The sequence below is a fragment of the Betta splendens genome, chromosome 12 (genome assembly GCF_900634795.4).
Source record: "Betta splendens chromosome 12, fBetSpl5.4, whole genome shotgun sequence".
NCBI lineage: Eukaryota > Metazoa > Chordata > Actinopteri > Anabantiformes > Osphronemidae > Betta > Betta splendens.
Window position 1 is genome coordinate 1,536,343 of NC_040892.2, and position 21,270 is coordinate 1,557,612.

The 21,270-nt window shown below is 45.9% G+C and overlaps 2 protein-coding genes across 3 annotated transcripts in view; one reads left to right on the forward strand and one right to left on the reverse strand.

Moving 5' to 3' along the window:
• The window catches only part of stoml2 (stomatin (EPB72)-like 2), a 288,761-nt gene that overhangs the window by 70,188 nt on the left and 197,303 nt on the right, over nt 1-21,270 (reverse strand). The gene's annotated exons all lie outside the window — the stretch shown is intronic.
• LOC114866535 (leucine-rich repeat transmembrane neuronal protein 4) overlaps nt 11,232-21,270 on the forward strand; it is a 75,878-nt gene continuing 65,839 nt past the window's right edge. Inside the window, exons 1-2 of one of the 2 annotated variants that reach the window (XR_003787713.3) lie at nt 11,232-12,253; nt 18,455-20,076. Coding sequence is in view for 1 of the 2 variants with exons in the window: in XM_029168407.3 (XP_029024240.1) it covers nt 12,250-12,253; nt 18,455-20,013 (1,563 nt within the window). In the remaining variant the exon portion in view is untranslated. The remainder of the gene's footprint in view (nt 12,254-18,454; nt 20,077-21,270) is intronic. The other variant, XM_029168407.3, reaches the window with a different exon arrangement.

Sequence of the window (21,270 nt, forward strand, 5' to 3'; positions counted from 1 at the left end):
GGGGTTTCAAAGCTACAAGATAAATATTTCCACAGTCGTCTCAGGTTCTTCCCACAGAGACTCGCTCGGCGACCGGGTTCTTCTGCTTCCAGACGTTTCCACTGTACAGTGAATACGCCTGTAGCTTATTGACACTGACTGTGATTAACAATCCGCTGCTTCTGACATTGCTCCAGTGAAGAATGTCATGTTACGTTTTAATTTCATTTAATTCCCAAAGTCCCAAAGTCATTCTACGCAAAGCGGCCGTTCCTCCACAGGTGAGACTTTATTTACAGGTGCTGTGAATGAAGTCATTACCAGGAAAGTGGAAAGTGCTATAATTCGCAGTAATTACCAACAGAACACCAGCTCTGTATAAATATATATAAACACTATATTGTCTGGAAAGAACCCTGTGTTCGTTGTGTAACGTGACGTCACTGAGTTTTCATTGGCCTGAGCTGCTGGGAGACGTCTGACTGGTTTCTTGAGCTCATCCGTGGTCTCTGACACAGTAACACAAACCTTCTCCAAGCCTTTTAATATAACACTTTTAATCTTAAAAATGTATTTGATAAAAATGCTCACATAAAGCTCCCTGTAATCCCAGCGATGACAGCTGCAGTGTGAAATAGAGGCGATAATGCTCTTATCCAGTAGATTAAGGTCAGACTATAGGCGTCAACACGAGGCAGCGTGTGAAAAGTTATACGTTCAGCCGTTCGAAGCGAAACATCCAGCGTTCGCTACCAGACACTTCACTTTGTGCTTCTCTCATTTGTCTGAGAAGGAAAAGTGTCCTCTGAACTTTTAAACCTCTCCATATGTCAGAGGTTCCAAAACACACGGCTTAATCTTCTCCCACTTTTAATCTTTTCAGAGCCACACTTTCACCAGCTTCCTGTTTTCTGACTCCACGCGTTCGCTGCGAGTCCTGTGTCGCTACATGGAGGTGGGCTGTTCCTCTTAACCCCGTACCTGTGCCATAAACGGGTCACTGCTCTGGGGAGGTGATTACTCTCCAGCCTGGTTAATGGTCCTTACTGACAGCACTTAATGAAAATTAATGAGCAGCTTTAGCTCTCTGTGCCCAAACAGGGCCAGCGACTGTGTTTTCCCTCCATCCGGTCCCATATTCAGAATCAAACCACAGCATGGATGCAGATGCATGGATACATACGCACAAAGCGCATTAAGTGTTGGAGGCCTGAGCCGACACGTCCCCGTGTGGGATTGATATCGAACAAATCAAAGCACGGTGCGTATTTGTGTTAAGATTCCGTCCGAGCCGCCGCTGAAGCACCTTGGCAGGATTCTTGCTTCATCATCCTCTCGCTGGTCGGCTCAGCTGGATGCGAAGAGAAAGCAGCAGCAGCTATGGGAGATCAGCTGCACCCTTAAGCCTGCCAGAATCCCATTAATGAGTATTAGTGGATGTCTTGGAATGCCGTGATCCCTGCAACACGGATTGGATCTTCATCCTCTTAACCTGCCTCAGTCCAAAAGATTAGGTCTCACTGGATTTACTGTACAGATATTTATTTACTTACTGTCTTGGTGACTTCAGTCCGACCCCTTCGCTGTAGGCAGGATTCATGTACGTGGGTTTATACCTACTTTTCCTGGAAAGTAGCTAATGACAGTCAGCAGAAAATGGCTTCACGGGTCTCATGAAATGATTCACGTCTTTGGTAATAATACTTGCTCACACATACGACATCTTAGGCCTCTGCTGCTGCGTCTCCAAGGTTAACTGTTGGAGTAACGGAGCCAGAGTCCGTCTGTCAAGTCATCTGTCCATTTAAATGTCAAGACGTGGGCGGGTTCGAAATGTCTGTCTCCATTTGTTATGTCTTCTAAACTTTGTATACGGCGATCCTCTGCTCGTGTATTTACAGCTTTCAGCCCAGAGGCAGAGTGACATCATGTTTTCTGTCACCTGGTTTATTCAATAATATGTTGTATATGACGTGATCTCCAGTCTGTGGCGACTGGAGATCAAGGTCGTTGCTAACGTGCCCTTTTACCTGAGCAGCTGTTGTGTTGCACCTTAAACGATGATTGATTTTAGCCTTTTGCATTTAAAACGCTGCATAAGTGCTTCAACAAATTGACCAAACATGCATATTATTAAGTAATCCCAGAAGTTTTCCTGTTGTGCAGCGTCAGACGGAGCCTTGGTGAATGTGCAGAATTGGTGAATATTTAGTAAAAGTGCAGAAACAAAATACAAAAGTGTCCCATTCAGCAAAAGGAAGATGCATCCAAATACAGTGGATGCAAAGTTGTGGGCGGAGCCGTGCAGGATCAGACCAGTGAATCTGAGGAAATGCTTCGGTTTATGCATGTTTTACTCACAGAACAGTCAGACTTCATAACTGGTGCAGTAACAAACACACACTGAACCCTTTTACTGTTTCCAGCTCTCAGTGAAACCTCCGAACGCCCCGTTCTCGTTGTCTCTCGCTTGGAAACGCTTTGCCGCCTTTGGGCCCGAACAGCTTGTTACCAGCGAGGTGGAAAATAGATTCCAAAGTTTATCAAGGTGTGATGCAGGACGGCGTCAGGGCGGCTCAGCGCCAGCTGGGCCTCGGCCCGAGTCACGTGACGCTGCAGAGGAGCCTGAACGTGGACGTGAACGTCTCCGAGCTGCGAAAGCAGCAGCCAAAACCCATAAACGGCCTGACCTCATCTTTTAATAGCATCTGGGATGGATTCTACTTCTTTCATTTCTATCACAATAATACAAATATTTGTGGGGATTTTTTCACTTAGAATGTGTTTCAGTTTGCGAACAATAAAGCAGAAAGCTTTTGATGGAGGATGGAATCGTGGGGCTCCTGTCTGTTTAGCTGCATTCACACCTGCTGCCTGCAGAATTACAGCGCGTTTCGCAGATAATGGGTCTTTCTGCGTCTGCTTGCCGTGTTCTTGTGCGATTCCTCCGAGGCCCAGGCAACATATTAGCAGTCAATACTTGCATGAGGCATCTGAAACCTTTGCAATTTATAGGCCCTGTTTGTGCTGATGCAGCCTGGCTGTCAGAACCATCAGCGCGTGCACACGCGCGGCCCGTCTGGAGGCTCGGAAGCACTCAGCGCCGAGGAGGAGCGGAACCTCCATCCTGCTTTGCTGCTGCTGCTTCTCTTTTTCTCTGGCTGTCCCCCCACTGCCCCCCCCACCCCCACCGCCCCTGCCTTTCAAAGATTATCTTGTTTCCTCGTCTTCCACAGCAGCAAACCCCATCAAACTGGGATTTGTGGGGAAAGCTGTCATTCAAAATCTTGCCGCTGCGCTTTTACAAATAATCCATAGCTGCGGTCGCACAATAGGAATGAAAACACATTTCGGAGGAAAACTTAATTAATAAAAGTATATATTACTCAATAAATGCCAACCTTCCGGTTACACATTTCTTGCATCAGTAATGGTGCATATTTCTTTTGTGGATCCTGTTATTTCCTCATTTCTGTGTTTTCTCAGACGCTTTGTTTGTATTGAGCCACTTCACAGAGCTCAGATTGTGCCGTGTGATCGTGCAGCCTGGTTCTTGGCCTCTGTGGACGTGTCGCAGCCCTTTGCTTGTGAAGCTGAGCACCGACCGACCAGTCGACCTCATACTGGTTCCTGCAGCGGCCGATACCTGTTTGTATCAAGCTACGCTGTCAATACCATGAAGTGATTTGATCTCTGCCTTTGGGTGCTGTGATAATTACACTGCTGGAGCATCAATGAGGATTTATTGGTCTTCGCTCCACGGTGCACAAAAGAGCCTGCCTTTAATCTTCGTGGGGTGAGAGCCTTCGACTCATCAGCGACGTGTGAACAGCCCCATCATTTCTTTATCCTTGGCTAATCATTAGTGGAAATTGGCGTGATCGGGGATGGGATGGAACAAGTGGACGCTGCATGAAGAAATATGGGTGAAGTGGGCTGGTCTTAGAAGGTATGTGGTCGTATAACCATGAGCAACAGTCCATTAAGTATTAGTGGAGTCATTTCATTAATGCTGAATAAGCAAACTCATTAGCTGAAATTTGAATTCGATTTTTCTTCTGCAGTACTGTATGTATGTGGAAACCTGCTTCTCCATGTCCACATGTGGAAACGCTATTCGAATATGTTTGAAATGAAGCCTTTTCCAACGGTCGCCTTCATTCTAAACTAACAGAACAAACCTGAAGCAACGTTTAAGGCTCCAAGTCATTTTTATCATTTGACATTTTAAAATAAATCAGCCTTTTCGGGCCGTGTAGCATTAGAGGCCTTTCTCTAATTCCCCAGTAACTCCCCCTCAGCCACTGTAGTGAACATGAATGCACCTTTTTACTTTATTCTTCATGTTTAAACGTGCAAACTGACCCACATGCTGCGATATATATTAAAATCAAACATGTTTGGTCATCACCTTGGTCTAGTCATCTCTGAAGCAATTGAAATTTTTCAGCCATCACAAAAAAATGATCCTCTCATCTGTGACATTTAGAGACACAGCAGGCAGCTGTTTGGAGTGAAAGGCTCTGAGGAATCCAAACTTCCTTGCAACAACTGGCACAGAATGAGTGGTTCACTCAGTCACCGATTCACCGAGTTCATTCAGCCGTCAGGATTCGACCAAACCCAAAACACAGCTGAAAAGCTGGGGCTGGTTCTAGTTCAGGGATGAATATGTCCACAAATCACCGCTGCTCTGTGTGGATTTGAGTCTTTGTGCACATCTGTGCCCTGCATTCCCATCCATCCATCCAAATGTAGGTCAGCGAAGCCAACGCCTCGTGCCCTTGGCCCAAACTCGTGAACCCCGAGTCCCAACTAAGGTGACTCCCACAGTGTGTAATTAAACAGCAAACTGCCTCACTAAAAATGGATGCTGCCCTACTGAGCGCGTCCTGGCTCTGGCATCTGTGCCCGACACCAGACCCGGCGTCCTCGGCCCATTTTTCATGGCACTCCTCACGCTGTCAAAGAAGTCAACAAGCAGGCAGGCAAAAAGGAGCGGCTCCGTGCCATCTGGCTGACGGGTGATAAGTCAGGAACTCTGGGAAACAGCGGAAACTCTGTTTCACCTGAACTAGCACATCTCCAAACGCCTCATTATTCCGTGCCCCAGAAGACGAGCAGCAAAGTGCACACTTTGAAGATCAGCTTTATATATTCTTTAGGAGAAATGTCACGAAATGCCAAAGACAACAGCAGGAAAAGGAAGGTGAGCTTTGTTTTGCTATAAAATATCAATATATTAGAAGTTCAACAGACTAAAATGCTTTGACTTGATATTTTGCCTCCTGAAGGTGAACTTCCTAAAATCAGCTTTTCATATCTGCGAATCATAAAGACTGATTGTAATTACTCATGTCTTGTCATTCACTCACTGACCGATTCTGTAGATGTTCACGTCAGAGCCTACAAAGACATTTGAATACAACTAAAAGGCCACATTGTGCAGGTTCTAAATCAAATCCCGCTCACTGAGCTTCCCGTAATGAAACCTTATATTTGTGTGGGTTCGAAAATGATTCTGTGCATTGGTGTTTAACCACGGTCACCCGTATGAAATAGCCTAAGACCATCTGCGATTTATGATTCGCTCCCGGCCTCTGGCAAGCCAGGCTGAATAATTTACATTGTGCTGAGGCCGACGTGCCCAGAATGTCTGATGCCAAAAATAGAGGAAGGAGGAGAGCGGCCGGGCCGAGGGGAGAGAGGCGGACGAGCCACCGCTACCCAGCAAATGTGGCACAAAGTGGGTGTGTCGCGGGTGGCACGCTGAGTAATTGGCCAAAGACGCTGAGTCACACGGAAGAGCTCTCAGATCCCTGCTAATCTGCGCGCCTCCAGTGTGTCACCATGACACTATAAACACTATGTGCAAGAATCTGCTTCCCCTTCCTCCCCTGCACTAGAAAGAGATGCTCCCACGGAGCCTGTGATCCACAAGTCAACAATAAAGTTGGTGAAAAGGATGAAAGGCCTTTTTTGTTTCTTCAAATGTCAAAAGTGATTCATTCAGCGTGAGCTGAAAACTAGAAACTGGGAAACATCAAACACAGAAAGAGGAATCTACAGTACAGGAGCCGCGGAGTAAGAAATGTAGACAAGCACATGGCACAAAATGAAACAGGGCTCTTCAGGAAATCTGTGCAGTGTGTGTTTGTGTACAGGTTTTGTAGGGAATAAATATATATAAAAGCTGGATCCCCCCGGGCTCCGGCTGCAACCTTGGATGGCTCCGACTCTCTCACAGGTGAATGCTCTTTAACGAAGGTGCATCCCTGCAGCTCACAGCCCGAAAGCGCAAGCTCGGGAGAAAACAACAACGCAGCAGCGACCCCGCTTTTTATAGTTGTGTTCAATTAGCAGAGGTCACCAGTAAAACACTCATTAACAGCTGGAATTACAGAAAATAATGAGATACGACACGGTAACGGCTAAATGCCGACGCACGCCGGCGCTTTTCCCCTCCGACTACACAAAATATGTCCTTGAGGACGCTTCTCTTTTGTCTTTGAACACAAAAGTAAAGAGGCAAACAGCGATTGTGTTCAGTGATAATCTTCAACTTGTGCCAGTCAGCCGGTCTAATCACATTGGGGATTTAATGAAAGTGGAGGACCACAGGCAGCACAAAGTTAAACTGAAGCAGATAAGAAACTCCACTGGCCTGTAATTGGACCTCATTGATCTGCTGGGTTTATAGATCCTTATCATCTCACATTATGTAAATGCTTCCCTCTCACAGGAGCATTAGCAGACATCCTCTGTGTCTTTACTTTTGACCTCATGTGCTTGTAAAAGGCTCCTCCTCTATTAGAAACAGGGGCACTGACCTTGTTTCTTGCTTTGTGCTGGATTTTTCAACACAACGCTGAAGGTTTGGCCGATATTTGTTTAATCCTGAACAAAATCGAAAGATTTAGAGTCAGAATGAAGCGGAGGCTCTCTGTCTGCCCATGTTCTACCCATGTGAGCTTATGTCCACAGAGACCCCATGGGCAGTCGACAGATGGCGGGGCGCTGCCATACACAGATGCCCACCTCTTATCTCGCACATCTTTGCCAAGACAAAACACATGAAACGGGCCTGGATTCAAGCAGCCGGGTGCACGAAATCTGAGGAGAAACACAGAAGGTTTGAAAAGCAGGCGCTCAGACCGTGAATAATATAGAGTCTAATCAGCACAAATACATATTGTCAGCATCATCATGTTTGGCAAATATCACAATATTCCCCACCGTTATAAAAGTAACATCCCATTCATTAAAAATGTGTGCCTTAAATGTTATTTAGTTCAATTTTAAACATTTGACTAGAAGTAAAAGCAGAGTTTAAAGAACCAACAGGAGCAAAAGACAGACTCACATTTTTAAATATTGATGCTAATACTGTATGTGTAAACACGAATCACCTCCAGACAGAAAAAAACAAAGCAAAACACCAAAGTGACATTTGCGTTGTCAGCAGTTGCATCATTAGCTCTGTGAGAACGTCGGCTGTAGGAACAACCTCTGTCTCTGATGTGACAGTTGGACAAACGCTCGTCAGATGATCACGCACGTATTAGAACTTAGTCTTAACTTCAGCTCATGAGGTGATTGGAGCAGTGAGTGCAGACGCGTTGCTTCTGGTTCCAGCTCTGTCTGAGCGACGCCAACACAAGAAGCTCTGTGGTTTATATACACAGCTCTTCTATAATCGCTGGGCCTGTGGCTCAGTAACTGGTGTATCTGCAGGGTGCACATAGTGGAGCTGTGACTGTAGCAATAGATTGACAAACCAAGTGCATTTCTATGCTCGGTGAATAGATCTGTCTTTTGTATAGACCTCATGTGAATAGAACGAACACCTTCAATGGGAGTTCGTAGATTCACATGAAAGCCTGTGGCAACTCCGCACCAGACAACAATAGCGCATTGTCTGCTCGTCCTCCGTGATCAATACAGATAGAGCCGCTTTATCCTGTTTGTTTCTCCAGTCCGCTACATGTGTCTGGCGTTATGTAAATCCAAGGCCAAACACCTCAGCCCCAACGTGAGCTGCAGCGCGTGGAACACAGCCCTCCAGATTGGAACCCAGCTTGGGGTAAAGGTTAATGGAAACCACCTGCAAAACTGAGATTTACAACAGCACATCTGCTGAGGCAACCTTGGCATTATGACACGCTTTGTGCCAAAAACACCTTCTTTCATTTTTTTAGAGAAACCAAATCAAAGGGGAACAAGGAGAAAGTTTTATATCCACACGGCTCAATGTGCACGCTATAAGCAGTCCCTCGATATTTGCTCGATGATTCACATTCATAGGTGAACTCGAGAAACTCTGTGTCAGGCTGAAAATTGCCTTGAGGCAGGTTAAGAAGATTCTGCCAGGCTTAAGATCAGAGGAAATAGAAAAGGAAGAGAACACTGGAGAACAAGTCCCAGTCTAATGTGAACATGGGAAGGACATATCGCAGCTGTCTCTCACCCTGGAGAAACCCGTCTGTTGTCAGAACCACTTAGACAGAACACGTGCGGCAGCGGGGCCGTACATGCGTGTGTCAGGCTGAACCTGCAGCCTCCTCACGTCCCTGGATCCTCGCTGCTCCATGTTCTTAAATACCCTCTGAAAAACGTTTATTGTTGCATTATTCTTTATCTAAATGTGCGTTGACAGTAAGAAGGGCAGACAGGCCCGTGCACCTATTTCTATTTGCTTCCCAGCAGCTTTTTCATAAGCCCATGAACTGCTTTCAGGCACTGAAGATTACCTCTATTTTCAGTCACTGCAGTCAGACAGTCAGACATTTATTCCATTTCTAATGCAGTACAGTACTTCCCTGTGTTAAGGATTAAATCCGGTCTAAATACACAGCATTTTGGAATCGCATTTACTGTCTCCCTATCACATCCAACGCGGGGAACAAGAATAACATTACAGCGCGTGTGAGGATGTCTGATCTCCTATGGCTCTGAGAGAGCGCGGAAAGCAATGAAATCACCAAACGCCGAAATATTTGCAAACTCAAAGATTGTTCAACATGTGAACGTTGCTGGGCAACAACAACAGTAGCAGCAGCGAAGAGTATTTGGTTCATATTTTCTTTAAAATTATATTTTGGTCCACGAGAACATTATTATTTACAAGGACAAATAACTGAACAAGAGGTCATTTGCTTCCTCCACCCCGCCTTATTGTCCATCCATCCGTCCGTCCGTCTGTCCGTCCGTCCGTCCGTCCGTCCATCCATCATCCATCATCCATCATCCATCCATCATCCATCCATCCATCATCCATCCATCCATCCATCCATCATCCATCCATCCATCCATCCATCCATCCATCCATCCATCCATCCATCCATCATCCATCCATCATCCATCATCCATCATCCATCCATCCATCCATCCATCCATCCATCCATCCATCCATCCATCATCCGTCTGTCCATCCATCCATCCATCCATCCATCCATCCATCCATCCATCCATCCATCCATCCATCCATCCATCCATCATCCATCCATCCATCCATCATCCATCATCCATCATCCATCTATCCATCCATCCATCCATCCACCCATCCATCCATCCATCCATCTATCATCCGTCCGCCTGCCCGTCCGTCCATCCATCCATCCATCCATTAGTTCATCCATCCGTCCATCCATCCATCCATCAGTTCATCTACCCCTCCTTACTGTACATCCATCCATAAGGAGGGTGAACCACACAGTGCTATTTGTTAGGAAGAGGGATCTGTGCCCTGGGCCTGGCACTGTCTGTGTCTCTATAACTTTAGAGTGTATTCATTGTTTCAGCCACGTCAGCAGAATAGCCTCTGCTTGTTGAACAGAATCCAAAAGCAAAGTCATCAGCCAAATTGCACGGGAGCCGATAGCGAGGCCATGCAAGATGGTGGATGAATTTTAAGATGGTGCTGGAGAGAATGTCTGGCTGCATGTGTAAAGCTTTTCTGACTGCAAGCAGCCACCACTGCTTGGTGGGAGAGGCACTAAATACTCAGTAATAGTCAGTGGGCTCATGTCATAGTGGCAGTTTGTCAGGACATGGTTACTGCACTGACTGCATGACAGTAGTGGAGGGGCTGTAGCTAAAACGCATGACATTTATGAAATTTCACCACATATTTCCTTTTGCAACTCATTTCTTTGTGTCACATCTACAGCGTGTCATTGTTTTATAATTTGCCTTTGAATACTGTACCTTTCCTCTTTCCTCTCTTTTATCGGCCTGACAATCATCAGTAAAAGACTGAAGTTTGATTGATTGATGAGGTGGAGAGGAGCATTTAGTGATTAGCTAAGCAGTAGGTGCAGTGGGGAAATAAACCCCTGCGATAGATTTAAAAGCTTCTGGGGAATCATGTCATTCAGACAGTCATCAGCAAAGCAAACCGACGCACAGCAGTCAGACTTCATGGTGTTTAGTGAGGGTTTCAGGAGGTTGGCCTTTTAATGCATTTACCCCCCCACCCTCTCTCTCTCCTTCTCTTTCTGTTGAGTGAGCACCAAAGCCTCCATCTGTAAATTCAGCATAGTGAGACTGTAAAGTATTAGACTAATGTCTATATTTGGTGTTATTATTTATAATATACACTGAAGTAGATAATGAACCAGTAACTCTGCCAACAAATTCAATTTCAGTGCAGTGCAGTTGTTGATGTTCAAATATTTAATGACTTAAAATCTATGACTAGATATTAGAGGGCAGTTATAGTTGAAACAAAGCAGCCAGCAGATATTAGTAAGCTGGTGCAGATGCAACGCACATTAAAAATTCACCTGCTTATTTCTTCCTTAAATACACAGAGCTCTAAACGTCAGTGGGAGGTCCCTGTCGATTAAGTGCCATTGCATTTTCAATAGGGGTGAGGGCAGGATGTTAAGTAGAATTCTATTTATGGCCTCGGCTTCAGTCGCTGCTCATAACCTGTTTAGACAAGTAAAGAGAATCAGTCTCTGGACAGTTCCAGGAACAGGCCGCTTCCAGTCAGTCCCATTCAAACGCACCGTTTCAGAACCTTGGACAGCGCCGTTGAGCGTTAGGCTGAAAGTGCCTCAGCTCCTTCTCTCTCAGAGGTGGAACTTGAAGAATCCCTGGAACATTTTTTTTACGTTAACCACAGAAACACCAAGTCACGCCCGAACCCTCGCAGCAAAATGACTCTCAGCGCCTTGACAACCCTCGGGAAACATCCAGAGAGTCGTTATTCTCCAAATCCCAGTGATGCAAGAATGCACACACGCGCTGCAAATATTCCAATTCTATTTCCTGGAGACGGAATCAATTCATCTTTTGTAAAATAATGAGTTGCTTAAGGGACACTTGCGAACCTGTGGACATTTATTTTTGACCAGGCCAATGACGATGCCATTACATTTATGAGACTGTGGCTCTGATGTTTAATTCCGTTTCGTCTTTTTCCAGCCTTCCTTTAATTGTGGCACAGTAACGTTTAACTCGTGCTGCGCCGTTGCACGAGCTCACGGGTCGCCGTCTCGCCAGAAGAGGGCATTCCGATTCTGCCTGACAAAGTTGCTTCGACACGCAGACGCGGATAACAACGGCGTCAGGCTGCATCTCAAACCCAGCAACTACGACGACGGAGCAAACCTTCGGACGGAAGCGCGGATATCTGGGTACGTGACTGCACCGAGCGGCGCCGACGCCGTTCGACGGGGACTTGTGGATGAGCTGCCGTCACTTTCTCCCGTGCGCCGCGCACGGATCAAACTGAGCCCCGAAGCAGAGGCGCCGCGGCTGATTGAGGGAGTGATCCAAGGGCTGCCTGGAAAATTACGCTGCATTTGTGACTGATGCCACCCCGTTTTTGAAGTGCTTGTGATTTTCGTGGAATCTCTGCGCATGTGAGACTGACATGAATTACCTGGATGTGGCTTCGCTCTCGCCTGCGCCTACTGCGGTACTGTTTCTGGCTGTAACTTGAAAAAACAGAGCTCTTTTTTCCCCAGGAAGACATGGATCGGGAGTTCTGAACCCGGATTGCCCCCTATAAATCTGGAGTTGGAAGTAAATGACATTCGGGCCGGTTCGCTTACACGGTCATAGATGCAGAACTAAACCGGATAGCGCATCCAAGTGTGGGAGACGAAAGGGCAGGTGCGCTTTGGAGTCGGCGGCTGCGCGCAGAGACCGGGCTGGAGGATTAGGACGGTACCTGTCTGTGGAGCGCGCGCCATGCGGACTCGGATGTCGCGCACCAGAAGCCATTAAAACCTGTGGGCTGGAGCTGACAGACAAGCGGATATGGGTAAGTTGTGTTCGTGTTCTGCTGTTTTATAGCGTGGGCTGCTGCCACGTATCCATTCGCCCTTAGTTTTCATTACATCTCACAAAATGCCTTGACGCCGCAGAGAAAATCGCTGTCTCTCAACCAAACGCTTTCATCAACAACCGCCGTCTTTCCACACGCGCTCTTGGACTCTAACACGGGCTGTACCGTTTTTCGCTAAGTGGATTGGAGCTGCGTGAATGTGGCCGAAGCCTGCTGTGTAGCGTGTCAGTCGCAGAGCTGCAACGTGTTCTCCCTCCATTATCCGGCGGTGTGCGTTCACAGACACCGAGGGGACTTCCCCAGTGTTTTTCCAGGAGAACTTGGTTCAGAATTATGAGAAAAGCGAATGAAGCTGTGTGAGTGTCGTGTCTTCCCTCAGTTGCCTGATTCACATGGACTGGAATGCTAATGGGGTAAATGCTGGAAGCGAGTCAACTTTACGAAGCGTGCTCCTTCACGCTCATCGATTAGATTAATAATCTACGGCGTCCGGTGTCCGCTTCCCTCCCGCCGTGAACGCGTCTCAGAAACTCTTGAGCGACGGAGGCGCTCGTCGTGCGCATTCTGCTCCGCGCACTGATTCCTATAACTAAGCCATCGAACGCTGAGCCCGCTGTTAGAGCAACTCTCCGATCTATCGCCCAAAGTACTATGTGCCGCTATGTGCGCGCGCGCGTGCGTCGTCAGAAACGCACGATCGTACATCTCACGCGCATTCCTCGCCTTATTACCATATTCCCTATCATGCGATCTCACCGTTTTGCCCCGTTCCGTTTCCGTACGCGTGCGCACAGTAGCGCTGCTGAACCTCCCTCCACCTCCGTGTCCCCTGGTTCACACTGTCCTCCTCCATATGAGACTAATACCCCTTTAGAGTCTTATTTGGATTTGTGTTGTTTAACACATTCCCTCCAGAATCTCAACTCCACAGAATCCCATCCTTTTGATTTGCCCTGGTCTAAAATAATTGTCTGAAGTAGCCTAATGTCTTGAGTCAGTCCTAACTGGTTTACAGATGGCCATGTTCACTGGGGATGCTGGGCCATTAATTGTGTGACCGCATGATATATATTGACCCTCAGTGGGTTACTGCAACCCATCAATATAAGCCACAACAGCACAGAAAGCCTTACAGTACCAAGAGCACAGGCTCAGATCCGATTTATGTGCACTGCAAAGCCATATATGGTTAATCATCTGGTTTATGGGCCTGTTTCCTAATTTAATATCTGAGCATGTCGGAAAAAGCCTCCACTGCTGAGGTGCAGTCATTTCACTCGCATTCCGCTGCACACGTTTGCATCCAGGTGCACAAAGCAGCGCAAGCACAACAATATAGCCCCATGCTGTTGGCCACAATTATTTGATGATTACATGGCAGTGTGGTCTCAGTGATCCACCAGTGCAGCTCACTGTGATGCTCTTCATTAACAGCACGCAATACATTTAGGTTTCATGGACCATATCATTAGAGATCTGCTTTGCAGGAGGAGAACAGTGGGGACAGTAAAACGCCGCAGCCAGAGATGCAGCAGAGCTTAGATTTAGAAACCGTAATGGCATTTCACACACCTTGCTCACGTCTAAAACATATTTTCCCTGTTTGAATGAACACCTGTTTACTCAGTAAGACATAAAAAGACACGCCACAGACATAATGCTACTCTGATGGAACTGGAAGCTGTGGGATCCCAGTCACACTTCCTCTGTGAGCGCAGAGTAGCACAACATAGACAACAGATGACCTTCTGCTGGCCCTACAGCATCCAGCAAGCAGCTTTCTGCAAATGTCAGGTGAAGCAGATAATGAGAGCGCATCAAGAGGCCCTTTGTGGGCAATATCTGCCCATATTTTATTTGCATTTGCTTATTTTGAAAGTAAAAAAAGAAATCAATGGCTTGTGAAGCACTTGGGATCCGGCTCCGTTTTCTACAGTATTCCTGCTTATACATTTCAGGATTGCAGAGGCTCGATGCGCTGAGTTGCAGAGTGAGGACACACTGGGAAGATGAGTTCATTGTAGTTCAGTCTGACGGGTTAACAGGATGACCCTGATGTTCCAACCTTCAGCAGGAAAGAAAGGGTTATTGTTGAGAGCCTGGCTCTCTGCAATTTACAAGTATGCATCAATATGTGGAAGGCTTCAAGTAGGCTTCAATAACGCACACTGTAGCTGCCTTAACGTTAAGATAATTCACCCAAAGGTTCAACAACAGCCTTTACAAAAAAGTTCTAACAATCTGGACTTTCTCCCACTGTTTCATTTTGGAATAATAGTGAAGGAGAGAAAGTCTCGTTCTAACTGTATATTCATCTGATGTTCTTCAAATGGTTGCAGCAACAATGATGAAATCCGTGTGACCTCAAAATAGATTTCAGATACAGACAGGACTCTGTTATCCATCATTCTACCTTCATGGGCCTGTTGCTGCCAAGGGAAATCAGAATTCGAACAAGAGGAAGAAGTAAAACAGGCGTCAGTCACAGTCTTGTATGTGCATTTAAATATGCCACACACTCGCCAGTGCTAATGGAAACGGTTTCTGTAAAGCTTTACAATAGGAATATATCTGTGTGACACAAAGGGACCTGGTGTTTTCTAATCCCTGCAGAGATGGGTGCAGCTTGGCAGGCTTTGCTATCGTCTCAAAGATAATTGGAGACTAATAAATTGGCTTAGGGTGGTCTGGGATGTCCTTCCCCATGTGCTACAGTAGGCTGCCTTCCAGCTCCTACAGTATGTAGAGTCAAGGCGGAGGTTGGTAGCAGTTTTGTCAATGACAAGCAGCAAATAGCAATGAGCCACTTGTGTGCTCTCAAAGTGCACCAGTTAGCGAGTCCATTTGCCAAGTTATTAAGCTACATTTGGTTTTATTTTAGGTCAGCAGTAAAGTGCACTTACTCCCTCCATGTGTTAGGGTTGAGAGGCAGAAATAGCTATCTTCCTGTGCTGAGGACAGCAGGGCTGTCTGCCACAGAACTGCGCATTACGTGCATGCCTTTAGACAAACTTTAGGCAACGCTTATCCATCCATACTCAGTTTAAACACATGCCATCGGACGTGCAGGGAAACAGAATCCGAAAAAAGGTCAAGCAATAAAAAGCAAGTCATAAAAATGTTAATCTTCAAAGTTGTATCGGAAATTAAGAAAGGAAGAAAATGGCGTGAAACTGGAGTGAAAATGGAAACCAGCAGGGGAAGTAAAATGGCCGAGGAGATGGTTTGTCTGCATGCAGGAAAATAGACATCATGGAAAAAACAGCACCCTGATGGCTGCAGGGTTCAAGGACATATCCAGGCGTAAGTGACATTTTTTCAATAGCACGGAGGAGAAATTGTTCACCTTAGTAGGTACAGCAAAAGAACAGTAATGGTAAGAGGTACATGAGGTACGAGGTAATGGAGAAACGAACCCCCTCGAGTGGCATCTCACAGACTGACTCGTGCTCCTTTGTGAATAAGATTAGAGGAATAGTGGGGAAGGATATGGCTTGCAGAGGCATTAGTGCACAGAGCTCTCATTAAAGCACATACAGTGTCAGGGAGGGGAGCGAGGTGTCTGGTGAGACAGGCTCAATCTGAGAGAGATGGCGGAGTCACTTCCAATAAAGCAGGCCTATTATGCACATGGGAAATAAAAGCAACAGGGGGTTGTTTCTACATCCTCTTGAGGAACGAGTCAAACAAAGCTTTGTCAGAAAACATGCATTCATGTTTAACAGCCCGCGCATTGTTCCCCAGTCAAACATGAAACCTAATGAGATTGCGCTCAATGCACATGGAACGTTCCACATGGGCCTCGTCTAAATGTCCGAGGCTGCTTCCTCAGGCTGAAGTCGACTAATCTGAAGCCTTTGAGACGTGTTGTTGTCGAATTACTTAAAGTTGCATTCACAAATCTGAGAAAAAAACAAATTGGCTGCACACGAGTACTGACAATCATTTTTCTCTGCAATATTTATGCTCTACTTTGACAGTCGCAGCGGCATGATTGATGTATCTGCTGTTATAATCAATAGCCGGCACAATTATGTGTACAGTTCTATGGTTCCCTCCATCTGTACAGAATGATAAAAGATTCCTCTGAAAACAAAAAGTAACGTCTCTCGCTCGCTCTCTCTCTCGCCATCACGCTCTTATAAACACACACAAACGCACACATACAGTACAATACCCATATGGGATCAACAGATGCTTGGCACGGAGCGAAATGGCTGCGTTAGATACGTAGCATATGCAGTACAACGCCTCTCAGGGACGCTATGGCAGGGAATTATTTCTGACAAATCCTGCAAAGATTAAAGAAAGTATTGGAAAATAAAATCATGCTTATTTTCTTGACGGTGTCATGAGTTTCCCTAAAGTTGTGCGAAATTATCATCAGTTTCACACGTTCATGTAAACACATTTGGTGACCTGCCAACGCATTAAACTGTATATTTGAAAGCTTCTTACAGTATGGACATCAATCCTGCTTTGCGGTGATAATCATAACTACCTCCATACTGGAAGATATTGCCTTCAGAAACCCACAGACTATAAGCAGTGAATTCCCCTGTAAGGCCTCCTCAAGGGAAAATCAATATATCTTAATGACAGATCATTAGTGGCTCTAAGAGCAACGATTTAATGGAAACAACTCTGTTTCACCTCAGAAGACAGAGGGACACCAGGACTGACCACTTCCAGTCACCTCATAGTACAGTGGCACAAATTAAGAAGTTCATCTATCATAAATGTACGGTCATTCCACACTCTGGCATCATGAGCTGTGTTTTGAGTCGAGTCACTGTCCATGGAGGCGACTGTGTGTTTGTACCTGTTGAGTCGCGCTGAACTGATCCTGCTCTGGTTTGAAACCTGGCTGAGTCTAAATGAAGGGGCCCTGGGATTACACACACAAACAGTACATGGACTCCTGTTTGTTGTTTTGCTCCAATGGCAGCTTTAGCACAAGTGAATACAAAAAGACAAAGGAATACGATTCAGTGAGTTGCAGGTAGCTTTGCTTTGCGTTTATTGTCACCACCGTGAGCATGTGATTGTGACGACTTCACGCTATGCAAATGTGCTTTATTGCCGCAGATATAACGCTTTTATGATTAAAATAAAAACGTGATTTGTATCACCTAACGATCACATTAAGTCATCAACAATATTAACCGTCATATAACATTTACACACAGAGCAGAGGTGTGAGTAGAAAGCAGCAGCGGAGAGATTTTACAGTTTAATTACAGTTGAGGGTAATGATGATGTGATTTTCCCTTCACAGTTCTATTGTCTTCATTGTCTTCTAGATTATAATATTTAAACTGAAAATAAATGATCTGGAAATGGTAAATTAATATTTCACCTTCGTAAGCATTAGTAGAGTCCCAACAAAGCCACAAGCTGTGATGTAGGCGATGTTAATCTTCAGTCTAACAGTAAAATCCATGTTTAGAAGATCTACTTACTTTTCATGACCTATAAAACTAAGAAACCTTGAACCTGCACCACTTTATATAATGTTTGAAGGTAGATGACTTTGAGAGAACAAATTAAGAACGGAGGTGACAAAACTTAAAATGAATGAGTTGAATTGGTGCCTGATCAGTGGAACTATTATGTTCCCTATATTAGGACCTACATGTAGTAAATGACATACCTGTACATGTATCTCTGCCTGAACCAATGCTTTTCGGGTAGAAACCACCTCTCTCAGAGGCCACATGACATTTCACCAATTTAAAAATCCTGAACGGTCTGAAGACAGGCCCTGGATTGAGCTTTTGGCACGTCTGCCTCAATTCCAATTGTAGAAAAGTTTTCCTTCTGGCTATAATAGCATTTATAGACAGACACTTTTTTGTAGCAGTGCTGTAAAACTGCATTATAATAAAAAGGAACCCTTTCAGACGTACTTGATTTTTGCCTGAGGAAATCTCTACAACAGCTGTAAGCTGCCAACATAGCTAGGCCTCATCTTTTCCTGGGCAGCAGGTCAGGCTTGGGTGTGACTGCATGATTGATAAAACAGGACACAAAGGCTGCTGAAGATCAAATGTGTCAAAGGTTTAACAGGAAAAATAAGCCACTATAATGTATTTATGAAAATGATGAATTAGTTAATGGGTGCTTTAAAGTTTCTAACATCTCTGCTATTGTGCTTTCTCTCCTCCTTCCTCATAGGCTCTGCTCTGCGGCGTCGCTGGCTAGTTGTCCAACTCCTGATGCAGGTGTGGCTGGCGGCAAATCCATCACTGAGTGAGCGCCCATGCCCCAAAAGCTGCCGCTGTGATGGGAAAATAGTCTACTGTGAGTCAAGCGCCTTTCGTGATGTCCCCAAGAATCTCTCAGGAGGCTGCGAAGGTCTGTCCTTACGGTACAACAGCCTCGCCAGCCTCCGCACAGGCCAGTTTGTAGGCCTCAACCACCTTATCTGGCTCTACTTGGACCACAACTACATTGCCTCTGTGGATGGAATGGCCTTCCAGGGTGTCCGTCGGCTCAAAGAGCTGATCCTGAGCTCCAACAAGATCACGTCACTCCACAATAATACATTTCACCCTGTCCCTAATTTGCGCAATTTGGACTTGTCATACAACAAACTGCAAGCCCTGCAGCCTGGGCAGTTCCAGGGGCTACGGAAGCTTCTCAGCCTGCACATACGCTCAAACTCTCTAAAAATCATCCCCACGCGTCTTTTCCAGGATTGCAGGAATCTGGAGTTCTTGGATCTGGGTTACAACCGTCTGCGTAGCATCACTCGGAATGCGTTTTCAGGCCTGGTCAAGCTCACTGAGCTGCATCTGGAACACAACCAATTCTCAAAGATCAATTTCTCTCACTTTCCTCGTCTTTACAAGCTGGAGACCCTTTACCTGCAGTGGAATCGCATTCGCTCAATGAGCCAGGGCTTGACCTGGACCTGGGCTTCCATCCAGAAACTGGATGTGTCTGGGAATGATCTGTCAGAGTTAGATGCTGTAGTTTACCAGTGCTTACCCAACCTGCAGACCCTCAACCTAGACTCTAACAAGCTAACCAACATCTCCCAGGAAGTGGTTGATGCATGGATCTCTTTGTCTACCATCAGCTTAGCTGGGAATGTATGGGACTGCAGCCCTGCCATCTGTCCTCTGGTGGCCTGGCTGAGAAACTTTAGAGGGGCTAAGGAGACCACCATGATCTGCGCGTCCCCTAAGAAAGCTCAGGGTGAGAAGGTGATGGATGCTGTTGAAGCTTTTGGTGTTTGTCAATCAAACCCTGCCACGATGCTCACTGTGAGTATCCCTCCAACCCCACCTAATGTCCCGGTTCAGACGGATCGTCGCCCAGCCATTCTGCCGTTGCCCACTGGTCCTGTGAAGAAAGAAGGATCTGCTAGAGGCCCAACGTCGTCAGTCGTGACCCCCCCTGTTGCACTTCCCCCGGAACAAGACCTGGAGCCAGTGTCCTTCCACAAGATCGTGGCTGGAAGCGTTGCCCTTTTTCTGTCGGTGGCGATGATCCTGTTGGTAATCTACGTGTCTTGGAAGCGCTATCCGAGCAGCGTCAAGCAGCTGCAGGAGCACTCGGCTGCAGCTCGCAAACGTCGCAAGAAAGCGAGAGAGACGGAGCGCACCCTGAGCTCCCCGTTGCAGGAGTACTATGTGGACTACAAGCCCAACAACTCTGAGGCCATGGATGTGCTTGTCAATGGGACCGGACCCTGCACCTATACCATCTCAGGCTCCCGAGAATGCGAGGTATGACCCACACCACCGCCACTCGTCCTAAACAAAACTCTGTCCACAGCGAGGCCACCAGAGGTAATTATTTATGCTTTGATAGATGATAAGTCTGCTACTTGCTTGCTTATCCTCACACAGCATGTCCAGTAAACACTGTGAACCCATCGGTTAGTAGTGAACGAGGCACATATAGTTTTAGGATCACTGTGTGTTTTTTTTTTTTTAATTTTCAGATGAGTTTTTGTACTTTCCCTTAAACCTTTATCTCTCCTGAGACGCTAATGTTAATTTTACTGCAGTATTGTACAGAAGCACACATAAATGGGACTGATTACATTTGCTATTCAACATAATCCCGAGCCATAGCTGCGCTGTTTGTGATTAGACGTTTCTGCTTGTTTAGGTTCATTGTGTGCTTTTTTTTAGTGTGTACATATCACAAGCTTTGTGTTTTGGGTGTTTGCTCTACGACTGTTCCGATTTGATGAGCACTATTGTGTGTGTGTGTGTGTGTGTGTGTGTGTGTGTGTGTGTGTGTGTGTGTGTGTGTGTGTGTGTGTGTGTGTGTGTGTGTGTGTGTGTGTGTGTGTTGGGGGGGGGCTCAATAGTGGGAAGATTTGTTTGTGGACACTGGATGTGAATGTGAATAGAGACTTTTGTCACTGAATAGAGCTTCCTCTCAGTAGATGACTTCACACTTTTTTTAACAAGCTATTACTCAGGCTTTTGGAAACGCTTGCTGCCCATAGCTCCCGCCTCTAAAGTGCTTCCCTCCTGAAGTCCTTTCTGTGCACACTGGAATGACTCAGTTGTTTATATATTTACTCAACTGATTAGTCTCACATAACCTGAAATGAGCACACACAAATGCTTGTTTCTTGAGTCTGTTTGTCTGTCTCAGTACTAAGTAGCGTGAATTGTTTCATACACAACAAACTTGTTTACGGCGGTGGAAATGTCACTGTTCTACTGGCTCCATTGTTACACTTCTGTATAACGGAATAGTAAATCATGCTCAGTTCATCATGGACTCTTCTGCAGTTTCCTCATGTTTCTCGAGCTAAAGCAAAGCACAGCTTTGTGTTTCCTATGACTTATTAACGGGCCCATTTGTGGATGAGGCCTCTCAAACCGTGACCCAACAGGCATATTTTTTTAACGTGGTGCTCTCCTATATTTTTACATTCCCAGCCCACTCAGACTCGTTCTAGTCCCCAGGTTCTCTTGGCATTTTCATGGCAGAGATCTGGCAGGTCCTCTCCAGAGGAATGA